At 41.7% G+C, this 25,524-nt stretch overlaps 1 protein-coding gene across 1 annotated transcript; it reads left to right on the forward strand.

Annotated features, from left to right (window-relative positions):
• Positions 1-13,486: 13,486 nt before the first annotated feature.
• LOC309834704 (zinc finger protein 33B-like) lies at positions 13,487-23,760 on the forward strand (the record flags this gene model as incomplete). Its single annotated transcript, XM_082673730.1, has 5 exons — positions 13,487-13,523; positions 14,372-14,430; positions 19,729-19,855; positions 20,108-20,200; positions 21,339-23,760. 5 exons carry the CDS (start codon positions 13,487-13,489, stop codon positions 21,737-21,739), a joined length of 717 nt encoding a protein of 238 aa, XP_082529856.1. The 3' UTR covers positions 21,740-23,760.
• Positions 23,761-25,524: the final 1,764 nt, after the last annotated feature.

A 25,524-nucleotide genomic window follows, 5' to 3' on the forward strand; every position in this document is an offset into this window, starting at 1 on the left:
GTTGTGACCCTGAAGGACAATAGCCTGAAGATAACAGTACACAAGATGGGAAAAGCCTGGCTCAGAGATGACGTCACTAAGCTGCACAACTCTTTTTGGACCTGCTCTCTACTAGGAGTTTGTATTACTGTGGCAATAAGTGGCTTCTTATTTATTCTCAGGGATGTCTGTTACTTAGACCTGAAGGCAGTTCCCTGATACAGATGAATTCTTGTCTAAGTGTTAATGTTCTATACAGCAATTTTAGGGAAGAATTACTTCTTTTGACAAGTTAGTATAGGGATGGCTGTTAGTATCAGCCATGGTTCTGGTGAAAAACAGAATTCTGCTTCAACTAAGAAGACTTTAGTGGCAGACTTATTACAGTACAGTAGTTTGGGCCAAAAACAAGGGATATTGAAGCACCTAGAGACTAGTGTCACCAGGAAGCCATTACCATTCTAAGTCCTTAAGGGGCAAAGGATGGAAGCAAGTGTTACCAGAGCCCAATAAGAGCTGCTCTTATGGAGGAGGGGCCTCCTCATAGGAGATATTGTCACTACCAAAATTTTGGCACCAAATCCCCAGAGCCCTCAGGTGCCACGTGCAGGTGAGCACAAGTGGGCTTAGAGAATGTAGAAGGGAAGGTCTGGGTGGAGCTATTGGAGAATAAGCATCACAATGTTTTTTATTCCTGTAAATTCCTATATAAAGGCTCAGTATTAGAAATAAAGTTATTCTACTCGAAAGTTAAGTGTTTCTGCCTCATTGTGCTGTTACGTTGTCATAAAGTAAATTCCTTTTGGAACTGAGCACTGTGGCAGGTATGTCTTTCCTTTGGCATATGTGAAGCAGACATGTTAAACTGATTATTCATATAGCCCTACATGGTGTTTCTTGTCATAGTTGTGTGAGGTTAGCAGCTCTCTGTTCTTCCAAATAGCCAGTCCTCTGCACTGTTTGATTAATTCATCCTTTTTCTTGTTGGCTTGATATGACCAGTAGGGATAACTGGTTACCCCCCTCGAGAGCATAATAAGAGTAGGTGTTTACCTCACATATTATAATGAGTACATTTTTGTGTGGATTTTTAATTGAAATATAATATTTTGACAGTATTTCTGATTGGCAAAATTCAAATGCCCATAAAATAAGACTCCAGTGTATTATAAATTCTCTATAGGTTGATATATATGGATTAAAATACATGGCAAAAGGCCCAGGATACCTGCTGAACTAAAAGCCAATAGTTACTTTGGGGGAGGTAACTGTTGGGGTAGAGTCTGAAGAGTAGTCATCCGTTATACTCCAAAGAGTATTTATGCCCTCTTCTCTCAATATGGGCCCTGGTTAATCAGCACAGTCCTAGGAAAGCTTAGGAAATTTCGCTACCTCCTTGGGCACCAGTCATGGCCACCATGCTTCTCCAAGTTCCTCTTCTATTTTAAGGAATATGATTAAAGACTGACAAGAGCAGAGCATGTCTTCACAAGGGGCTTCAAGGAATTCTGAACCCCGTCTTATTCTTCAAGGACTTGGGCTTCTTTGCGGGGGGTTAGACAACTGAGAATTTTTGGCTGTGTGTTATTGGAAGTAAGTTCAGGGTAAGATCTGCTCTTTCACATAGGGATAACTACCCCTATTTTGTAGATGAGGATACTGAGCCCAGAGAGCATCAACCATTCCATCCTGTGGACTCCAGACATGCTCAAGGTGGGGCATGCAGGATATTAAGCATCACTTCTCTACCTCCTCAAGCATCTGAGGGGAACTTGCTCTCAAACAGTGGTGTGTAAGAGTAGACGTCAGTTCCTCAAGATTATGTAGTGGCTATTGCAACTTTTCTACATTGTTCTAGTAATGTTACCTATTCTTGTGAGCATGGAGTTGGCATTTACTCCAGATGGCACCATCTATTCCTGGCTCCACGTCTGTATTCATCCAGGAATGATCCTTTGTTAAAATGGGCCAATGAGAACCCATCCTAGAATATTTTTATTGAGAAGTCATCGTGACCAGATAGTTTGTATCCTTCTTGTTACCAGCAGCCATATCAAGAAAATATATCTGCAAGGAAGAAGATGATGGTGACAAGTGTTATAAAAATAAAATGGGAAAAGTTGTCAGAAAGATGGTTTGATTTTATGTAGTGTGGAGAGGGAAAGACCTCATTGGGGAGGCCAAAGTGGAGGAAAAGAGCCACTTGGATATCTGGAGGAAGTTGTGTGTATATGTGTGTAATACATACACATGTGTAAACTGGTTTTGTTTTTTGTTGTTGTTTTTTTTAAAATTGGGCCCGTTTTCTGTCTTGAACTTGACCTCCCCTTGCTTGGTATGAGCTATCATCATGCCTATGCTTGGCAGGGAAAGGTGGAGCCATAGCCTCTGGGAGGGTTTAATTCATGGGTATCCTAGATGTCCTCAGCCACTACCCCTGTTTATTGCCCCCAGTTGGAGACTGCAGCTGTAGTTGCCCTGAACCTACCCCTTTATCTGTGTTTTTCTGGGGAAGGCTTATCCTGTTGAATCCGTTATTTTCACTTAATCTTCTGCCACCCCAACACCATTTATTAAATAGGCCCATTTCTCTTCACTTTTTTAAAAACACTACCAATATCATATACTGAATTCCTATGACAATCTTAGGACTTCACATGTTTTTTTACCCGACTCAAAACTAAAATATTTAGATTATTATAGCCATTAACAACACATCTTTAGATAAGCGTTAGTCTTTATTTTCACAAAATGTTTGGCTCTTCCCATTATTCCACATAAAATTTACATTTGTTCTAGCAATGGAACAAAAAAAATGTGAAGACACATAACTTCGTTGAGATTTTGTTTGGAATGTTGTGCCGTAACATACTTCATTTTGTAGTCAGGAAAATGATTTGTACCTCTTATTACTCAAATCTTTTAAACTATTGTTCAGTAAAGTTCGTTTCCTTCATATAGACTCTGCATATTTTTTATTTATGTCTAGATATTATTTTCTTTGAACTTGTATACCTCTTGACTATATTATCATCATGGACAGAGGGGGGACACTTTATATTCTTAAAATATATTTACCGGGGCTTCCCTGGTGGCGCAGTGGTTGGGGGTCCGCCTGCTGATGCGGGGGACGCGCGTTCGTGCCCTGGTCCGGGGGGGGTCCCACATGCCGCGGAGCGGCTGGGCCCGTGAGCCATGGCCGCTGAGCCTGCGCGTCCGGAGCCTGTGCTCTGCCGTGGGAGAGGCCACAGCGGTGAGAGGCCCGCGTACGGCAAAAAAAACCCAAAACATATATATATATATATTTACCAATAAAGATTTTCACTATATATTTAATGAAAAGCCAGTCACACAGCATTATACCCTTTGTAAAAAAAAGTCAGAGTTGGTGCTTAAAGTTAACTTTGAGAGCAGGGGTCTTCTTTTGGATTGTATTTCTTTTTTGGATTTTTTTCCATTTTTGTTTAATAATTGTGTAATTTTTCGAATCTAACATATTTTGCAACCCAGGAGAAACCCTGATGATCATGGATATGACACTTTTTAATTGTTGGCCTCTGTTTTCAGCTTTATTTAAATGTTTTCCGTATATCCATAATTGAAATGGATATATTTGTGGCATATATTTGTGGTAGTTTTATGTTAGTATAGAGTCAGGGTGTGATTATAGCCCATTTTTAAACTATGTCCTTGGAATTGTAAAAGAGCAATACCTCCAGAGAGAAGAGATTATTTGGGGGAGCACTAAAGGAGGGACCATTGAGGGTAATGGATGCTGAATTCAGAAATGTGACATATTGGGCCTGATGACACTGGGGAAGGAAGGTGCAGCCCTTTGCTCAGCACATGTGCAGTTCACTGTCTCCAGCCTCCTAAGGTTCCAACCTTTGTCTTCTGGAGACCTGGTTCAGGACAGAGAACAGGAAAGGAAGTTTGTGCACTTTTGGGTTCTGTGGAATTTGGCAGAGAGAAAAGGAGTTGAGACTAGCTTACAGTGGGTAGCATCCAAAATTTCTCCAAATGCCTCTGAATTGGGCCCATTAATGTTTTAATTTGTGTCCATAATATTTTTGTGCCTACCCTGGACTTACCTTCAGATAAAGGCCTTTGAGGATAGGCTGTGCTCCAGGGTCTGTGTTTTAGAGTGAAGGGGAGGGTGCAGAGGAGAGAGGGTGAGGACTGGAATTGAGCAGGGGATCAGCTGTGGTTGCATTTGTTACTTTCTTTGAGGAAAGCTCCCTATGTCGGTGGCCAGATGTGTGCAGTAAAATGTATACGTCTCTATTCCAGAAGATCTTTCTGAAGCTGTGTACGCCAGGGCGTGAGGTCCATGAGTGTGATTGAGAAGGGTTGTTAAAGGCTGTCCGGTAAGAGCTGGGGCTGTGGGGTGTTAGTGGTCTGTAGTAAAGCACATGGTTCAAGAGCATAGACTTTGGAGTTATTGTCTGCATGCACGTCCAGATTCTATTACTTAATACATTTGTGAGTCTAGATAGGCAGTTTAACCACTGAAAACCTTAGTTTATCCCTGCCTAAAATGTGAATGATGGCGGTACCTACTTTATAGAGTTGTAGGACTTAAATAAGATAAGCAAGTAAATTCTAAATGTATTTATTCAATCAATAGATATGAGTCAGTTTCTCAGTTGATTAGGAGTTATTTGAAAATCAAACAGAAAAAACTCTGGACAGTTACATCACCAAGACAGCGAAGTAGGAGACCCCAGCCTTCCCCAACAAAGGTCAACAATTAGACAAGTTATCCAGGAACAAAAACAGCTGTGGGAGAGCTCAGGAATCCACTTAACAAACTTCAGCAACAGAGTAGAACAAAAAACCTGAGAAGAACTACTCAAAAAGGGAAGGAAGAACCACTTCATTTTGCCTGCATTGTCCCACCCTGCTGGCCCGCGCTGCTCAATGCCAGACGGACCAACCCAGCTAGAAAGAGCTCTCACTGGAAAAGGAGGAGCAGGTGAGCAACCAGCCTCCCCAGCCTTTCAGGGTTCCAGAGGAAGGACCCACTTCAGTTTCACTCCACCCAGAGACCGGCACAGGTGAGATGTATAGAGGTAGCTAGGAACACGGAAGAAGAACAGAGGCTACCAGTATCACCCACACAGCAGTAGCAACCACGGTTCCCAGTGACCTGCAGAGGATCCCAGCAGCTTTCCCACTGAAGAAACCAATAGGCAGCACAGCCACAGACTCCCTGCAGGTGTCACCAGTTTTTGCCCAACAGGTATTTGCATTTACAGACACCAGCTGCCTGAGTCCGCCTCAGGCCCTTCTGCTCCACCCCCGTCCACCAGAGCCTGAGATCCACAGCAGCAGCTAGTGAAGGCCTCCGCAGCCGCAGGAGTGCAAGGCACCAGCCTAGCCCTCACAGCTAACTCCCACCACCATATGCACCCTTGGGGTTACCTCCTCCAGCTGTGCATTTGCATGCTGCCAGCCCAACTCTTGTCAGCAACTTCCATTGCCATGTGCACACCTGGTATGCCGTCCCGTGGCCATGGAAGTGCATGTTGTCAGCCAAGGTCCGCATAAATGCTGTTGGGCCTGGATTCAGCCGTATCTCAAGTCACTGGCCTGCACCACTGGGCGCACAGGCAGCTAGGCCCACTGCCAGCTGTGCACCTGCACTTCCCTAGCCTGAACTTTGTCACTAACATCCGCTGCTGTGTGCCTGTGGCAATACCTTACAGCCACAAGAGCGCACGGCAACAGGGCCCCATTAACTGCATCGGGGCCCAGATTCGGCCCTCTCTCGCCACTGGTCTGCACCACTGGGCTCACCTGCAGCTTCCCCTGCAGCTGTGCACCTGCACGCTCCTGGCCTGACTCCCTTCATTGGCCTCACTGCCATGCAAGTGCCTGTGGAGACACGCTGCAGCCCCAGGAGTGCACACCAACAGCCAGGGGCCCCACGGCAGCCAGTGTGCCCACAGTTGGCCGAGGTCCTTGTTTCTGGCCCTGGTCCTCACCACTCTGTGTCTGCAACCAACCCCTGCCACTTCACAGCAACTGCGGCCGGCCCCAGAGCTGAGTGTATGCGTGCCACTGGCTCTGGCCACCACTGCTGCCTGCCCTGATCCTTAGCTGCTGGACCTGGAGGTGCTGCTGAGAGCCCTATCAGTCCTTGCAGCCACTGGGGACCCCCACAGCACCCACCAAGGGCCACATAGTTGCCAGTGCCCTGCCCCCAGTGGCCTGAGCCAGTGAGACATCACACCTCCCCTCCACCAAGCCAGAGCTGCCACACACTCTAGCACTTGGCACCCTGCACCAGTAAACCTGCATCACAGAACATTCTGGCATGTCCCCACTCACAGGTGATAGTCTTTCCTTACTGAAGTCAGTCCATAACGTCTGCAAGAGGTGACTGCTTGTTCATATGTACAAACACCTATGCAAGGATACAGGGATCAGGAAAAATTAGGGAAATATGACAATACCAAAGGAACACAGTAAACTTACAGTAACTGACCCCAAAGAAATAGAGATTCATGAATTGCTTGATTATTCAAAATAATTGTTCTAAATATCCCCAGAGAGCTGTAAGAGAACACAGATTAAGAATTTAGTGAAATCAGGAAAATAGTACAAAATCAAATTGAGAAGTTCAATGAAGAGAAAACATGAAAAAAAAACACAACAAGATTTTAGTTGAACAACACAATGACTGAAGAATTGAATAGCTTCACCAGCAGACTGGATTTTAAAGAAGAAAGAATAAATGAACCCCCAAAAAGAAAAAATATCACTTGTAATTTATCCAGTCAGAGGAGAAAACAAAAAAAGAGTGAAGAAAGACTATGGGACTAATGGGACACCATTAAGTGAAACAATGTATACATCACTGGAGACCCAGGAGAAGAGGGAGAAAGAGACAGAAAGCTTATTTAAAGAAATAATGGGGCTTCCCTGGTGGCGCAGCAGTTAAGAATCTGCCTGCCAATGCAGGTGACATGGGTTCAATCTCTGGTCTGGGAAGATCCCACATGCCATGGAGCAACTAAGCCCATGTGCCACAACTGCTGAGCCTGCACTCTAGAGCCCACAAGCCACAACTACAGAAAGCCTGTGCGCAGCAACGAGGACCCAAGGCAGCCAAAAATAAAATAAAATAAATGAATGGAAGGGAGGGAGGGAGGAAGGAAGGAAGGAAGGAAATAATGGCAGGACTTCCCTGGTGGTGCAGTGGTTAAGAATCTGCCTGCCAATGCAGGAGACACGGGTTCAAGCCCTGGTCCAGGAAGATCCCACATGCTGTGGAGCAACGAAGCCCATGCGCCACAACTACTGGGCTGTGATCTAGATCCTGCTAGCTGCAACTACTGAAGCCCACACGCCTAGAGCCTGTGCTCCACAGCAAGAAAAGCCACCACAATGAGAAGACTGCGTACCGCGATGAAGAATAGCCCCCGCTCACTGCAACTAGAGAAAGCCCACGCACAGCAACGAAGACCCCACGCAGCCAAATATAAATAAATAAATTTATTTATTTATTTATCTATTTATTTTTTAAAGAAAGAAATAATGCCTGGAAACTTCCCAAACCAAGAGAGAGATTTGGACAGCCAGTTACATGAAGCTAATAGATCACCCCATAATTTCAATCCAAAATAATCTTTTCCAAGACACATTATAATAAAACTGCCAAAAATCAAAGCCAAAGAGATAATTTAAAAAGCAAAAAGAGAAAAAAATTTTCTCTCATACAAGGAAACCATCATAAAGCTATCAGTGGATCTTTCAACAGAAACCTTGCAAGCCAGGACTGAGTAGGATGATACACTTGAAGTGCTGAAAAAAAAACCTGCCAATCAGGAATACTTTACCCAGCAAAACTGTCCTTCAGAAATGAAGGCATGATACTCTCCCAAACAAAAGCTGAGGGAATTCATTACCAATAGAAGGAGTTATTCAAGCACAAACAAAAGGTGCTAATTAATAACATGAAAATATACAACACACTGGTAAATATAAGTATTCTAAGTCAGACTTAGAATACTCTAACACTATAATATGGTGGTGTGTTAAACATTTAACTCTAGTATAAAGCTTAAAGGACAACAGCATTGAAAATAGCTATAGCTATAATAGTAAATGGATATACAGTACAAAAATGTAAATTGACAACAACATAAAATGGGACGGATAAAGAAGTATAGCTTTTATATGCGATGGAAGTTCAGTTGTTTTGAGCTTAAAATAAACTGTCATGTCAATAAAATGTTTCAAGTAAGCCTCATGGTAACCACAAAACAGAAACCTATAGTAGATACACTCAAGATAAAGAAAAGGGAATCAAAGTATACTTTATGCAAAAGAATGAAATTGGGCTGGGTATATGCAAAAGAATGAAACTAGACCCCTATCTTACATCACTCACAAAAATAGAAATGGATTAAAGTCTTAAACATAAGACATGAAACTGTAAAACTCCCAGGTGAATGCATAGAGAAAGAGCTCCTTGGCACTGGCAATGATTCTTTGGATAAGACACCTGAAGCACAAGCAACAAAAGAAAAAATCAACAAGTAGGACCGCATCAAGCTAAAAAGCTTCTGCACAACCAAAGAAACAAAATGATCCAGGAAACTATGGAATGGGGGGAAATATTTGCAAATCATATATCTGGTAAGGGGTTCATATCCAAAATATATTAGGAACTCACACAACACAATGGCCAAAAAACAAAACAAAACAAAACAACCCCCAAACAATTCGATTTTAAAATGGGCAGAGGAACTGAATAGACATTTCTCCAAAAAAGACATACAAATGATGTCGAAAAGGTGCTCAGCCTCACTAATCATCAGGGAAAATCAAGTCAAAATGACAATGGCGTATCACCTCACACTTGTTAGAATGAATCTTATCAAAAAGACAGTTAACAAATGATGCTGGTGAGGATGTGGAGGAAAGGGTAGTCTGGTGCACTGCTGGTTGGAATATAAATTGGTAAGGCTACTAAGGAAAACATTACAGAGATTCCTCAAAGTGCTAAAAATAGAACTACCATATGATCCAGCAACCCCACTCATTGTATATCCAGAGGAAATGAAATCACTATCTCAAAGAGATACTTGCACTCCCATGTTCGTTGCAGCATTATTCACAATAGCCAAAATACACAAACAACCTAGGTGTCCACTGACAGATGAATAAACAGAAAATATAGAAATAATATATACATATTATATATATATACAATGAGGTATTATTCAACCATTAAAAAAGAAGAAAATCCTGCCATTGAAACAACACTGATAGACCTTGAGGGCATTAGGCTAAGTGAAATAAGTCGACAGTGAAGGACAAATACTGTATGTTCTCACCTATATGTGGAATCTAAAAACTCATAGAGGGCTTCCCTGGCGGCGCAGTGGTTGAGAGTCCACCTGCCCATGTAGGGGACACGGGTTCGTGCCCCGGTCTGGGAAGATCCCACATGCCGCGGAGCGGCTGGGCCCGTGAGCCATGGCCGCTGAGCCTGCGCGTCCGGAGCCTGTGCTCCGCAGTGGGAGAGGCCACAACAGTGAGAGGCCCGCATACCGCAAAAAAAATAAAATAAAAATAAAAACTCATAGAAACAGTGTAGAATGGTGTTTGCCAGGGGCTGAAAGGTGGGGGAAATGGGGAGATGTTGGGCAAAGGGTACAAACTCATTCATAAGATGAGTAAGTTCCGTGAATCTAAGGAAGAGCATGGGGACTTTATAGTCAACCATATTGTACTGTATAATTGAAAGTTGCTATGAGAGCATAGCTTCATTGTTCTCACCATAACGACAAAATGGTAATCAATGTTAAGTGAAGAATGTGTTAACTAACGTTACTGTGGTATACATTTTGTAATATACAAGTGTATCAAATCATCACATTGTACACCTTAATCTTACAAAATGTTATATGTCAATTATATCTCAATAAAGCTCGGAAAAACCTCTGTCTTCTTATAGAGCTTATTTTCTAATGGGCACAACAAAGTACAAACAGGTACTTATGACTCACTCCACAGATCCACTCCCACATGAAGCAAGCAAAACTGATGAAAAAAAATTTTTTTTAAAAAAGTAAAGTCTCTGGAAATTGTCCTAAAGGCATATGGCGAAAAAGAAACATTCAAGGAAATCTACTTAAAACTCATTAAGAACAGCAAGAGTTTGTCATATTTGAACCTCAACTAGCTCCCCTGCCCTCCAGCTCAGTGTGACAGTAACTCCAGTCACGTGCAGCCAAAAGAACAGCTGTCTTGCCTCCCAGCTCCCAGTCGCATGCAATGGCATCTATCTGGGAGGGGCAGGCTCCCAGTGTTTCCTGTATTCCTCCAGCAATCTCTTTTAGAGGCTGCCTTGTAGGCGAGTGCCATTTAAAGAGAAGTCAAGAGCTCCTGTTCCTCCAGACCCCACTTTCAGGTGTACCATGCTGAGAATACTGAGGCCCCAGTCACCCTCATTTTGACTAAATAGGGTAGAGCTTCCAGGCCACAAAGGAAAATGAGAAGACCACAAGCTACTATGCCCATACGGCACTATGCGCCTAAGATACCTGTGTCACAGAGAGAAGAATGCCGCTGTATCCACTCCTACATCTGGGGCATGGCTCAGAGATTTTTGCCAAGGGGGAAAGGCAGGTCATAGAATCAAGAGGTCCAAAGCTCTCTCCAAGGAACTGACTTTATTTAAAAGAGTGTACAGGATGGTTAAGCCTAAAGGCACTCAAAAATCAGTGAAGGTATGGTGAAAAGCAATTAAAAAGAGGCTGGTAGTTTCATGAGAGATCTAGGCTAAACCACAGAACAGGTAGTTTACTAGAGAGAAGCAAGGAAAAGACGAATAAGAGTCTACCTGAGATCAAAATGAGCCCCAAATACCCAAAAACTTTTCACAGAAAGGCTTGGGTAGTAAATTGCAGTTAATTTAAGTCAATTTTAGTTATTAGCGTAGTAGTGGTTATCCATTCCCCACTTCCTAGTCCTGTGGCAGTCAGCTATTCACATGTTCCTGGAGCATGCAGGTTGCAGGAGCCTTGCATGCAGCTTGCAGGAGACAGGGTGGACATTAAGAGCCCTGTCCTCTAAATATGAGGGATTTGTGCTCTGTTTGCTCACTGCTGCTTCTGATTGTGGAGAGGCAGACACGGAGACAGGCAGCCACTGTTGCACCCCCCATACCACTGCTGTAAGCCACTCCCCCTCTGAATAAACTGACTTCTTAGGATTTAAAGGGCTGGCACTCTTTTCTCCTTCATTTTTCTCTTTTTCACCCTTTGGGAGTCATACATTTAAAGACGAGGATATTCAAAAGCAACCACAAATACAGGAAAATTTAGAAAGTACCACACATGCCCAAGGAGAGGTGCAGGCTCAGAAAAGACTTGAGAAGACCTTAAGTTTTCACCTCACACTGATCCCAGCCCAAAGACATCCTATAACAATTAAACAAACAAATAACACACTTAAAAGCCAGGGAAGGGAGAAAATCTGATCTTCAGAGACACGACGTTGTGCGATTCAAATGTCCAGGTTTCAAGAAAAAAAAAAACAAAAACCACGAGGCATACAAAGAAAGAGGTAAAAAAGAATTTAAAGAAAATGTCTCTGAGAAACACCAGATGGTGGGCGTAGTAAATAAAGACTTTAAAACTGAAACATGCTCTAAGAGCTAAAAGATGATATGGACAAAGTCAAGAAAACAATGTATAAACAAAATTGAAATACCAGTAAAGAGGTAAAAAAGGAAAAAATTCTGGTGCTGAGGACTTCCCTGGTGGCACAGTGGTTAAGAATCCGCCTGCCCATCACTTTTAAGAAAGCTTACAATTGGGCCCTGTACCATCTCAAGTCCTCTGTAGCTCCTCTTGAACATTTTTTGCCATAATAATAATTATTATATTTTTTTAAATTTTTATTTATTTATTTATTTTTGCGGTACGCGAGCCTCTCACTGTTGTGGCCTCTCCCGTTGCGGAACACAGGCTCCGGACACGCAGGCTCAGCGGCCATGGCTCACGGGCCCAGCCGCTCCGCTGCATGTGGGATCTTCGCGGACTGGGGCACGAACCCGTGTCCCCGGCATCGGCAGGTGAACGCTCAACCACTGCGCCACCAGGGAAGCCCTGAAAGTTATTCTTTTAAACAGATTCACTCAACGGCTCCGCATCCCACTGCGGTGTTTTGCAGTCACTTGCAGTCCTGAAAGAACTAGCCTCAGTGAGCTACAGAGCCAAGCCACGCGGGGTAGAGAAGCCTCCTCTTTCATGCATAACCCTTTAAACTCTCCGGGAGGGTGTAGCACCAGGGCTTATGGGAAATGTAGTCTTACGTTCCCTGGCTCACACTGCGCGTGGTTCAGTAAGCCCCTCTGCCGCGGCTCGTCCTGCGCACGTGCAGTTCACTAGCCCCGGTGTCTCGCTTTTCCGTGTCTTGCGGAGAAAATCCTGGACCGTCTAGGTCTGCGCGCGCTCAGAGAGCGGGTGCTGCCTGAGTCAGAGCTGCGGGTGAGCCCGAGTTGGGTGAGGGCCGAGGGGTTCCGGTGCGGCTTGAGGACTGGTGGGAGGTAGCAGTGGGAAGGAACCCCGCGGTGTGACCCCCGGTGAGAGAGCCTGCGCGGAAGGATGGGGGCGGCCTCGGCTGCGAGGAGGGATGGCGGGGTCGGGGCGCCTCTGTCAGGGGAAGGGGCGGCCTCGGTCGTGGGGATGCGGACGTACGGAGCCCCGAGAGGCTGCCGAATCCACGCGACTGCGGGAGGGGGGGCGTGAGTTTTGTATCCAGGCGGAGCCAGGTGTAAATTAATTACTGCTGGCAAGATGATTGATCTACCTGAGACGAGGTTTTCTCATCTGTAAAACGAGAGTATTGATATGTACCGCACGGGGTTGTTCTGAGGATTAAGTTTTTACATACGTTTTGAAAATACGGACGTAAAGTTTTTACATATAGCACATAACGTATAGTTGATATTAGCTGATAAGGTGTTTGGAAGATACTTTGCTGTTTTCATTAGCTGTTTTGTTTAATCTTCACAACAGCCTTTATGTAACTGTTTTCTATTTTGACAAAAAAGGAAAACGGAGGCTCAGAGGGTTCAAGTGAAATACACCAGGTCACGCAGCCACGGTAGATATCCAGCCTAAAACCAGCAGTGTATTCCTCACAGCACTTCCCGCGGGGCACAGGGAAACAATCCCAAAGTGTGTGGAGTGAATCGCACCTTGTGGTCGGGTATTCTGGGATTTCTTGCCATCTCGGAACCCTTGGGGCAGACTACATAATGTGTTGCTTGGACTGCAACACTGTCCAATGTTCAGCATCCTCAGTGGCCTTGGAGTTTAGACAAGTAAGTTCTGTGACATTTGGAGCCCGGAATGAAACTTCTAAATAAGATGATTTTGTCCTTTAAGCCTAGGTTCCTGTTCCTTTGCAAGTAACAATCTTTATCCTGCTCAGAATGAGCAATGCTTCGCTAATATCACTGCATCCAGAAGACCTCACCACGATGGTGAAAGGTCTGGACCAAGTTTCAGGAAAGATAGGTGAGTGGGGCCCTGAGAGTGGTGGGCAAGGAAGTGTTCATTCTTTGGAGGGTTCACGTGGGCATGGTCTGCAGAGAGAGATCACTAGGCCCAGCTTTTAATAAGCGTACCATGCCTTCAGCCTCCACTCACTTTCTCCAAATTCTGAGCTGCTCTCCTGTGACATCCGTCATGATGTGTGCCCCCTAGAGGGATGCTGGCTGCTGCATCTACCCTGACATCATCTGTGTCTGCTTCATTTCAAAGCTGAGAAACCTTGACTGTGAGTGTACAAGTAACCTGCCCATAGACGCCCAGTTTGTTAGTGGTGGAGCCAGGAGTAGAAAAAGGCTGTCCATGTTATAACGGGTAAGTCACCCACCAGGTTTTATTACAACTCAGTTAGAAACAAACAAGTTTTTAAATAGACCTTTTCCTGAAGGAACTCCCCCATCCCTTTCTGCAGGGTGATTTCTCTGACTCGAAGGGTAGGCAACTCAGTAGGATATAAGCAAACATATCTTGAGTACTTTTCCTACAGCGTTGATGATGAAAATAATGGTTTGTCTTCTGATGTAATATTATTTGTTCAATTAGTCCTGAATTGGTTCTAAAAGAAAAATGAAATTAATAAATCATTAGGAAGTAAATCCGGGGTTAAATTGCTCAGCCAGGCTCTATAACTTGGCTGTCAGAGTTGCATATGTGAATTCTCCCTCCACATAGTTCTTGCTGACTTCTCAGAGACCAGAGAAACTTTTTCCCACAGAGGGGCATTTAACCAGCCGGTAGGCAGAAGTTCTTAGGAAGCTCAAAGATTCCTAGCAGCCAGATCTCACATGACCCACTCCTGTTTTCTTTTCCCATAGCTGTACATACAGCCTTCTCTGTACTTTCCCAAAAGGAACAGAAAAAGAACAAGTCCCCGGTGAGTTGTTGTTTATTCATTTCTCACATTGTCTTCCATTGCAAAAATGATTCAAGATTAAAATGATAAAAATTATTAAGGAATATATAGAGTTAACAGATCTAAAACAAGGAAAAGTCAACATTTAATTATATGGAGATAATCCTAGTTGCTTTGTTAGTATGTATATTACACATATTTTATAACTCATTTTTACAATAATAATTATGTGCAGATTTATCTCTGATACTTTGTACAAAAGGAAAATGCTTTGCTTTGACTCTAAGAATAAACAAAAGTAACTCGTCATGGAATATAAAGACTTTCTGTCCTGAAGTGTGAAAACAATTTCTTTGTCTTAATGAAAGTGTGGTAGTTGACAACCTCACTTAACAAGCGTGAAGTGAATGCTACCTCCATTTCTCTTCTCTGACTGTTCTTTAGTGGGCACAGGAGGCAGAGAGCCAAAGCGTGACTCAGTTGATGTAAGGTGACGATTTCTTCTGTCTGCTTCTTGGTATGGTCTTCTTCCTGTTGCCTTTTAGCAAAGCTTATCCCCACGCATTCCTCCTCGGTCCATTATAATTCTTACCTTACTGTTGTTCTTGACTAATTTCATACCATGTGGATTTTCAACTATATCCGAGGATGAGACAACCGCTCCAAATCTGAAATTCAGAAGCTGAATTTTGTGCCTCGTTAAGTAAGTAAGACCTATCACTGGCCAGACATATTTTCAAAGCAAACTGTTGATTTTTTCCTATAGGGTTTTTGCAAAGAGTTAGTATATTAGTTTCCTATGGCTGCTGCAACAAGTTACTGCAAATTTGGCGGCCTAGAACAACAGAAATTTATTGCCTCGCAGTTCTGGAGGCCAGAAGTCTGAAATCAAGCTGTTGTCAGGGCAGCACTCCTGCCTAAGGTTCTAGAGAAGACTCTGTTCCCCATCTCTTTTGGCTTCTGGTGGCTGTTGGGAGAGAGGGAGGAGATGGAATGGAAAGAAAACCAAGGTGAAGAAAAATATTCCTTAAGCCCTGTATCAGTCAGGGTTTTCCAGAGAAACAGAACCAATAGTGTGTGTGTGTGTGTGTACACATATATGCGTATAACACATGTACACATACCCATATATATTCATACATGTATATATTCATCCATTTTAAGGAATTGGCTCGCGTGATTGTGGAGACTGGCAAGTCTAAAATTTGTAGGGCAAATTGGTAGGCTGGAAATTGTCAGTTATAAATATATATGGAATTTGAAAAATAATACAGCTAATATTTAGTACCAAGTTCCCCTTCCCTGAGTTCCTCTAGCTGCAGGTCTAGAATGTCTCCAGTGGCAGCAATGTCAGCAGTCCCACAGCTATTTCTTCTAAAACACCATTTATATTCAATTTGAATTTCATTTCTAAAAAACCCCTTTCATTTCTTTATTGCTCCTTCGTCTTTGTTGGCCAGTTCCCTGTTGCAGTTAACTGTTTTTGCAAATGTCTTATTGCTGAGAGACAAGAGGCAACACAACTACATGCTTTGCTGTGTGTGGTGAATGCACAGCAACCAGTCACAGGCAGACTTTGGAAAAACCGACATGATTGATCATTGTTCATGATGTGTGTCTGTTATTTCGTAGTGATTTGTGGACTGAAAAACAAGCAGTGAAGTTTCTACTTTGTGCAATTACAGTTATCCTAGTAACTAAAAATCTGACCCGTGTTGTTGGGCTGGTGTTATTTAACTAAATTGTGGTGACTGAAATTCATGCCTATTAGAACCATGCGAAGTTGGACTATCTGTATAGACATAAACATTCATACATACCTATCTATTAACACAAATTTGTAGATGCTTAAAAGTTGTGCCTGGCAGTGTAGGTTATCAGAGACTTAGGAGCACTCTTGTGTAAAGGAATAATCCCAAGATTACACATCATCTATTCCCTGAACAGACCAGGGCATTTTTAAAAATTTATTTATTTTTTGGCCATGCCATGCGGCATGCAGGATCTTAATTCCCCAACCAGGGATCGAACCCGTGCCCGCTGAAGTGGAAGCGTGGAGTCTTAACCACTGGACCGCCAGGGAAGTCCCTAGACCAGGGCATTTTATATTACTGAAGCCCCAAACTCAGTTCTCTCCTGATTTTATGCTGTTTGTTAATCCAGTTTGCATCCATGCCAGTTTCTAAGCTTTCTGAGGGTAGAAACAGTGTTTTATGTACTTTATATATCCACAGAAACTAGGACACTTTCATACATATAATGTATTTTATGCTTGTGGACATCTATATATGTATATACACTGTAAGGGAGCAAAATTTGCCACACCAAAATGTGTCTCTTTGGCATGAGGATTAATTTAGGCTGATTATTATTATTAGTTTTTTACATCTTTATTGGAGTATAATTGCTTTACAATGTTGTGTTAGTTTCTTCTGTATAACAAAGTGAATCGACTTTGTATACATATATCCTCATATCTCCTCCCTCTCGCGTCTCCCTCCCACCCTCCCTATGCCATCCCTCTAGGTGGTCGCAAAGCACCGAGCTGATCTCCCCGTGCTATGCGGCTGCTTCCCACTAGCTATCTATTTTACATTTGGTAGTGTATATATGTCCATGCCACTCTCTCACTTCTTCCTAGCTTAACCTTCCCACTCCCCTCAAGTCCATTCCTCAAGTCCATTCTCTACGTCTGCATCTTTATTCTTGCCCTGCCACTGGGTTCATCAGTACCGTTTTTTTTTTTTAGATTTCATATATATGTGTTAGCATACGGTATTTATTTTTCTCTTTCTGACTTACTTCACTCTGTATGACAGACTCTAGGTCCATCCACCTCATGAACAACAACTCAATTTTTTTCCATTCTATGGCTGAGTAATATACCACTGTATATACGTTAGACTGATTATTTTTAAGAAACAGAAGACTCAGGAAGTCTTTCTTTTTACCTGAAGAATTTAGATATAGGGCCTATTCCTGGAGTAGAGCCGTCACCAGAGAAGCTGCAAAGAATGAAGGCTATATGTGGTTGGGGAAACTCTACAGCAGCGGTCCCCAGCCTTTTTGGCACCAGGGACCAGTTTTGTGGAAGACAGTTTTTCCATGGGATGGGGGCGGTGTTCGGGGATGGTTCAGGCGGTAATGTGAGTGATGGGGAGCAATGGGGAGCAGCACTTTCTTGCCCACCACTCACCTCCTGCTGTGCCAGTCCAAGGCCCAGGGTTTGGGGACCTGTGCTCTACAGCGCCTAGAGATCAGTGTCTATTCTGTGTCCCATTGTCTCTGCAGGCCCAGTAAACCTTTGTTCACCAAACTTTTGCTTTTCCATTTCCATGTAAATTGCCTTCCTCCCCTTTGAAGTCCCAAATCACTACCACTAACATCCTTTTTTATCTTTTGCTCAAGATGGTATTTAAAGTGAGGGTTTCAGCCATTTTGGCAAGTTACTTAGCTTTCCTGGGTCTCTCCGCTGTATACATTTTATTAAACTTTTGTTTGATTTTCTTTTGTTAATCTCTCTCATGTCAGTTTATTTTTTTTATGGAAGTATAGTTAATTTACAATATTATATTAGTTTCAGTTATATAGCATAGTGATTCAGTATTTTTGCAGATTATACTCCATTATAGATTATTACAAGATAATGGCTATAATTTCCTGTGCTATACAGTATATCCTTGTTACTTATCTATTTTATACATACATAGTAATTTGTATATGTTAATCCCATACCCCTCCTCCTTTCCCTCTCCCCTTGGTAGAAATGTAAATTGGTGCAGCCACTATGGAAAACAGTATAGAAGTTCTTCAAAAACCTAAAAATAGAATTGCCATACTATCCAAGGAATTCCACACCTGGGTGTATACCCAGAAAAAAATGAAAACACTAATTCAGAAAGGTACATGCAGGGCTTCCCTGGTTGTCCAGTGGTTAAGGTTTTGCCTTCCAATGGATTCGATCCCTGGTCGGGGGGCTGTCCCGCATGCCTCGTGGCGAAAAAACCAAAGCATAAGAAACAGAAGCAATGTTGTAACAAATTCAAAAAGGACTTTAAAAATGGTCCACATCAAAAAATCTTTAAAAAAAAAAAAAGGTACATGCACCCCAATGTTTATAGCAACTTTATATATAATAGCCAAGACATGGAGGCAACCCACGAGCCCACCAACAGATGATTGGATTAAGAAGCTGTGTGTTACTCAGCCATAAAAAAGAATGAAATTCTGCCATTTGCAGCAATGTGGATGGACCTAGAGAATATTTGGTTAGTGAAATAAGTCAGGCAGAGAAAGACAAGTACTGTAGGACGTCGCTTATATGCAGAATCTAAAAAATAATACAAATGAATGCATATGCAAAACTGAAACAGACTCACAGATACAGAAAACAAACTTGACCTAGAGAATATCATCCTTCCTTTTATCCATGTGGTGTAGCACATTGATTGATTTGCAAATGTGGAACTATTCTTGTGACCCTGGAATAAATCCAACTTGGTCATGTTGTAGGATCCTCTTTACATATCATTGGATTTGGTTTGCTAATATTTTGTTGAGGATTTTTGCATCTGTATTCATCAAAGATATTGGCCTGTAATTTTCTTTTTTTGTAGTGTCTTTGTCTGGTTTTGGTATCAAGGTAATGGTGGCCTCATAGAATAAATTTGGGAGTGTTCCGTCTTCAGTTTTTTGGAATAGTTTGAGATATGTATCTGGTAGAATTCCCCTGTGATCCCCTGACCAGGGATCAAACCCGTGCCCCCTACAGTGGAAGCACGGAGTCCTAACCACTGGTCTGCCAGGGAATTCCTGAAGGGAGTTTTTAAATTACAGATTCTATTTCACTTCTAGTGGTTGTTTTGTTCAAATTGTCTGTTTCCTCTTGACTCAGTCTTGGCAGGCTCTGTGTTTCTAGAAATTTGTCCATTTCTTCTAGGTTGTCCATTCGTTGGCATATAACTGTGTCAAAGCCTCTCTTACGATTTTTTTTTATATCTCTGTGGTATCTAAATTGGAAATGAAGAGGTAAAACTCTCATGTCAATTTAATTCTTAGAGCAGCCAGAAGAACCCAGAAGGGTGGAGGAAAATTTCTTCCTCTCTGACAACATTACGCATGAATTAATAGATTAATTGGGTATTTTCACTATGTTTCTCTTTGTCCCACCACATATACACAAAACAGGGAATATAGTAAACATAAAAACTTTTTCTAATAAGCTCAACAGTGAACATGGTGAGGAATTAGTTCCTAAATATCTTTTCTCTGTCATACAGTTGTGAATATTTCAGATTGATCAGATATATGCTCTTACAGGGATCAATTTCATTTGAGGATGTGACTGTGAACTTCACCCAGGAGGAGTGGGGTCAGCTGGACCCTGATCAGAGGACTTTGTGCAGGGATGTGACGCTGGAGAACTACAGAATCCTCATCTCATTGGGTAAGCAGAGCTTCTCTAAGTAACAACATCAGACCTATCCTTTCTTTGTTACCAAAGCATATGGATCGTTTGTAGAGTTTAATGATATTTAGGTTTGGACACTAGGAATATTGTTTGTGTTTTCACCTCCCCATTGAAAGAGTCCAGTGGGCTCCTTCATTGTGCAGTTCCTGAAGCTGGTCCTTGGTTTTTCTTCTGAGTTCCTGAAGCCAGGCAGTGTTCTCTATGTCCCGTATCACTTTCCACTATCAGGGCATTGCATTGCCAAACCAGAGGAGATCTTCAAGTTAGAGCAAGAAGCACCATGGATATTAGAGGAAGAATTTGCAAGCCATTGTTACCCAGGTGAGTAATCCAGGGGAAATTAGATCCCAGGTGGTTGTTTTAGATATAAGCATCTTTGGAGCATTTTGAACAAATCTATTTAGAGGCTCCATCTGTTTGGAATTGACTAAGGATATTTAGCCTACATGCCTCAGATACCTAAATTCACCACCAGATATAGTCTCACACATAAATGTTTTCTTTTTCGCTTGGGTTTTTAGGAGTTTAATCCCTATTACCTGTACCTTGAATTTCATTCCTATCTCATAATAAATTTTTTATCTTAGTTAGTCCCCTTTCCTCTAAGCATTCTCAGTTGCCCACATTCCCTTCTATTAAGGACTCCTTTTGTTTTCAGGAGTTAATTAATTAATTAACTTAACCAATACTGCTTGAGCACTTGGTCCATGCCAATCATACTCTAAATGAAAGAGATACAGCAGTGGGTGAAATAAGTCCCTTGCTCTCAGGGAATTTACTTATTAGCAGGAAACAGACACAGGAACCTGACTGCCCTGTGAGAAAATGATGTACAGGTGTGGCAAGAGTAGAAGCAAGGAGACCAGTCAGGAAAAGAGATAATGCCATTGACTAGGTTTAGGGGGACAGAGTGTATAAAGTGATGGAGTTCTGGGTGTATGTTGACAGTGGGGTTAACAAAATTGGCACATGGACTCTAATCTACCTCCTCTAAATACTTCATTCCTCTGGTAATTTCTTAGAACAACATCCTTGTCTACTTGTGCTCCCTGTCACATTTACTGCATAATTCTCTTGATTGGGCATATTTTACTGTGAATTCCACTCTTTGTAATTCATCCATTCTTATTGAACCTTTAATTCTCTATTCCTGATGTTTCTTTCACCCCTTCTATCCATTTTGGAAGGTATATTCATGAAGGGCCACATAAATATATGTACATTCATTGCCAACTTTACTCTCCCCTTTTCTACCCCAGTAGCTTTGATTAGTTGGTTCACTGTCACCCCGTCCCCTCAGCTCCTCAGAAAAGTGGAGGAAATGGAAACATTTATATGGAACTTTTATTTCAAAAGAATGATTCTGAAACCAAAGAGTCAGATAAATAGTATTTGTGTATTAGCCCAATTTTATAAGTAGTTTACTTCATAATGTATGTTTAATTTTTCTTATTTTTAGGTGAATTGAAAGTTGATGGCATGATAAAGAGCAAAGAAAACCAAGACAGACATTTATGGCAGGCTGCATTTATCAATAACAAAAAAGTAGTTACTGTGAAAGAGAATGTATTAAGAAAACCATTTAATTTTTGCGTAGACTGTATTCCTTCCAGAAGAATGCCCAGTAAATATAACCTAGATGGAATCAGTTTAGAAAATACATCAGAGTTAACCAATAATAATAGAAACTATTCAGGAAAGAAATCTGATGATACCAATGGGTGTGAGAAATTGATTCCTGAAATTAATCATGAGAAAACTCATATTGGAGAGAAACTTAATGATTTTAATAAAAATGGGAGCACTTGCTATCATAATGAGGATTTTATTCAGCAACAGGAGAGTCACAGTGTGGAGTAACTCTTTGAATATAATGAACACATTAAAGCGTTCCACGGTAATGCCCTCTTCATTACTCAAGAATGAACTCACACAAGAGAGAAACTCTGTGATTATGGTGAATGTGAGAAAACGGTCAAGGATGAGTCAAACCTCATGTTACATGGGGTAATTTACTCAGGGAAGAATCACTATAAACTTAATGAATGTGGGGAAACCTGTGATAAGTCAGTCCTCTGGAAGAAACGTCATAGACTTCACATGGGTGAGAAATACCACGAGCGTAACGTATGTGGAAAAGCCTTCTTCCAGAAGTCAAACCTCACAGTACACCAGAAAACACAGACAGGAGAAAAACCCTATCAATGTAATGAATGTGGGAAATCTTTTTACCATAAGCCAGCCCTCACTGTATATCAAAGAATTCATACAGGAGAGAGACCCTGTGAATGTACTAAGTGTGAGAAAACCTTCTATCAGAAGTCAGCTCTCCATCGTCAACATCAAAGAACACACACAGGGGAGAGGCCATATAAATGTAGTTAGTGTGGAAAATCTTTCTCCCAAAAGTCAGACTTGACTGTGCATCAGAGGTCTCACACAGGAGAAGAACCTTATAAATGTTATGAGTTTGAGAAATTCTTCAGTATAAAGTCAAAACTTACTATACATCAGAGAATAGGCTCAGGGGAGAAGCTCTACGAATGTAGTGAATGTGGGAAGATGTATTATATGAAGTCAACCCTCAATAAACATCAAAGACTTCACAAGGGAAGAAAATATATGAATGCAGTGAATGTAGGAAGACCTTCTGTGGGAAGTCAGTTCTCCTTAAACACCAGAGAACTCATACAGGGGAGAAACCTTACGAATGTGTTGAATGTAGGAAAACCTTTTCTGAGAAGTCAACCCTCAGTAAACATCAGAGGATTCATACCGGGGAGAAACCCTTTGAATGTAACAAATGCAGGAAAGCTTTCTGCCAAAATTCACAACTCATTCAACATCAGAGAATTCATACAGGGGAGAGACCCTATGAATGTAACGAACGTGGGAGAATGTTTTGCCAGAAGGCCTCCCTCAATGTACATCAGAGAACACACACAGGAGAGAAGCCCTATGATTGTAACGAATGTGGAAAATCTTTCTATAATAGTTCATCCCTCGTTAAACATAAGAGAATTCACTCGGGAGAAACCCTATAATTGTAATGAGTGTGGGAAGACCTTCAGCCACAGACCCACTCTTGCCACACATCAGGGAATACACACAGAAGAGAAACAATGTAAAGACATTTATACAAAACACTCCTCCCACAATTCAGAGCCTTTGGTATGACAGAAACTATATCTGGGGAAGAAACTCTATGCATGTAATGAATGTGAGAAGTCCTTCTGCCAGAAGTTAGCCTTCAGTTTATATCAGAGAACTCACACGGAAGAAACCCTGGCAGTGTTTTTATCAATATACATTTCATTTTGCTACTCAGCACATTGCTAATCTGTATTTCTGAGTTTCTCTTGCAACCACATGGGACAATGTGAATGAGAACTGGCCAATGGAATGTGAGCATAATGATGTCATTCACTTCTAGGTCTGAGACATGATGGGCTCCGTGGCAGTCCTTTGTGTTCTCTGTTCTCTGTGGGGTAGGAATGTAGTTGCCTTCCATTGAGAGGTCTGTATGCACTGTACGTTGGTGAACTCACACAAGAGTGGAGACTCCTGTCAAAATCCTGAATGCTTAGAAGCCTCATCCATGAATCAAACTCACTGTAATGGGAAAAATCAGAGTCAAGAAATCTATTGGTTACAACAAATGTAGAAAGGCTTTACTAAAAGGTGATATTTCACTGAACCTCAGGTAAATCAGAGTACAGTAAAACTTTATAAACGTTTGGCTTTCTGAAAGTTTTCAGTAAAACATACTTTATTATAGTTCAGAGAATTTTTACTGAGGGAAACAATTTAGAAAACAAATTTTTTTTAGAAAAATGTTTTGGTAACAAAACTTTTGCTAAATATAATAAAATATTTATATGTATGTAGCCGCTGTAGTACATGTGTTTTTGTAAAATATCACAAATATTTCGAATGAATCATGTATACAGCGTTATGTATGTGTGAAAATTCCTTGAGCTGTGGGAGACTTTTATATGAGTGTATTGTATAATATTTTCCGTGTTTAAAATTTTCACTGGAACCCAATAGAATCAAACTAAAACATCAAGATCCTTAATTTAATGACCATTATGACATAATTATCATTGTAAATGTCACTGCAGTCTTTTATATTTTAACTATATATATATATATATATTTTTAATTAATTTATTTTTGGCTGCGTTGGGTCTTCATTGCTGCCTGTGGGCTTTTCTCTAGGTGTGGTGAGCAGGGGCTACTCTTTGTTGCGGTGCGCGCGTGGGCTTCTCATTGTGGTGGCTTCTCTTGTTGTGGAGCACGGGCTCTAGGTGCGTGGGCTTCAGTAGTTGTGGCACATGGGCTCCGTAGTTGTGGCTCGCAGGCTCTAGAATGCAGGCTCAGTAGTTGTGGCGCATGGGTTCAGTTGCTTCATGGCATGTGGGATCTTCCCAGACCAGGGCTTGAACCCGTGTCCTCTGCTTTGGAAGATGGATTCTTAACCACTGTGTCACCAGGGAAGTCCAAACACAATATATATTTTATGTGAGATTATATGTGACACATTTAAAGTATCATGCTACATGACCCTTGAATAACGCAGGGGTTAGGGACACTGAACCTCTGTGCAGTTGAAAATAAGAGTATAAATTATAGTTGGCCTCTGTATCATGGTTCCACATTCACAGATTCAACCAACCATATATCATATAGTCCTGTAGTATTTACTATTGAAAAAAATCCACATATAAGTAGACCCACACAGCTCAAACCTGTGTTGTTCAAAGGTCAACTGTACACACATCTTCTCTACTATGTCCTGGTGTATATTAATGGGTATGGCCATTGTTACTGAATGGTCTGTTCAGTAAAGAAGCCAACAGTATTTTTGCCAGCCACATGTTTCTCTAATAACAATTATTTACATACAAAATAGATGCTAAGTTCACAATTTTTACCTCTAGCATAAGCCTGAGTTTAAGAAAGCAGCTGTGAACAGTAATGCTTGAGAAAACAACCCCCTCTTTCAATGTCCTGAAATGTTTAAATGGGGACCCTAAGTAGGTTTGAGTGTACCAGCCCAGTTTAGATGGAATTAGGAATTATTTGTATAGTAACATGCTATATATCGTTGTCTTTACTTCCTAGTATTAGCAACCATGGTATGGTGCAGAAGTTGGCAGACGTTTTCTGTAAAAGGCCGTATAGTAAATATTTTAACCTTGTAGGCCACATGTGCTTTGTGTCGCTTTTTTTTTTACAACCTGTAAAAACCATTCTTAGCTCATGGCCCATTGGAAAACAGGTTGTTGGCCAGGTTTGGCCTGTGGGCCAAAGTTTGCTGACCTCTGATGTAGCAGTTAAGGGCATGGACTCTGGAACCAGAGTTACTAGACTCAAATCCCAGTTCTACTGCATATTAGCTGTGTGACCTGGGCCAAATCCCTTATCTGTTCTGCAGTTCCTTATTTGCAAAATGATGATAATGATATTACCTACCCCATAGGGTTCTAGTGGAGATAAGGTAAATTAGTAAATGTAAAGTACTTAGACCATTGGATAGAGTGTGGTGTTAGCTTTTCTATGAGTAGCATAATTTCCTTGCAACAGATTTGTAGGAGCTTTTACAGACTTGTGATTAGTTATTCACCAGCTGTCTCTCACTT

This window comes from Grampus griseus (assembly GCF_964374135.1).
Source record: "Grampus griseus genome assembly, chromosome: 16".
NCBI lineage: Eukaryota > Metazoa > Chordata > Mammalia > Artiodactyla > Delphinidae > Grampus > Grampus griseus.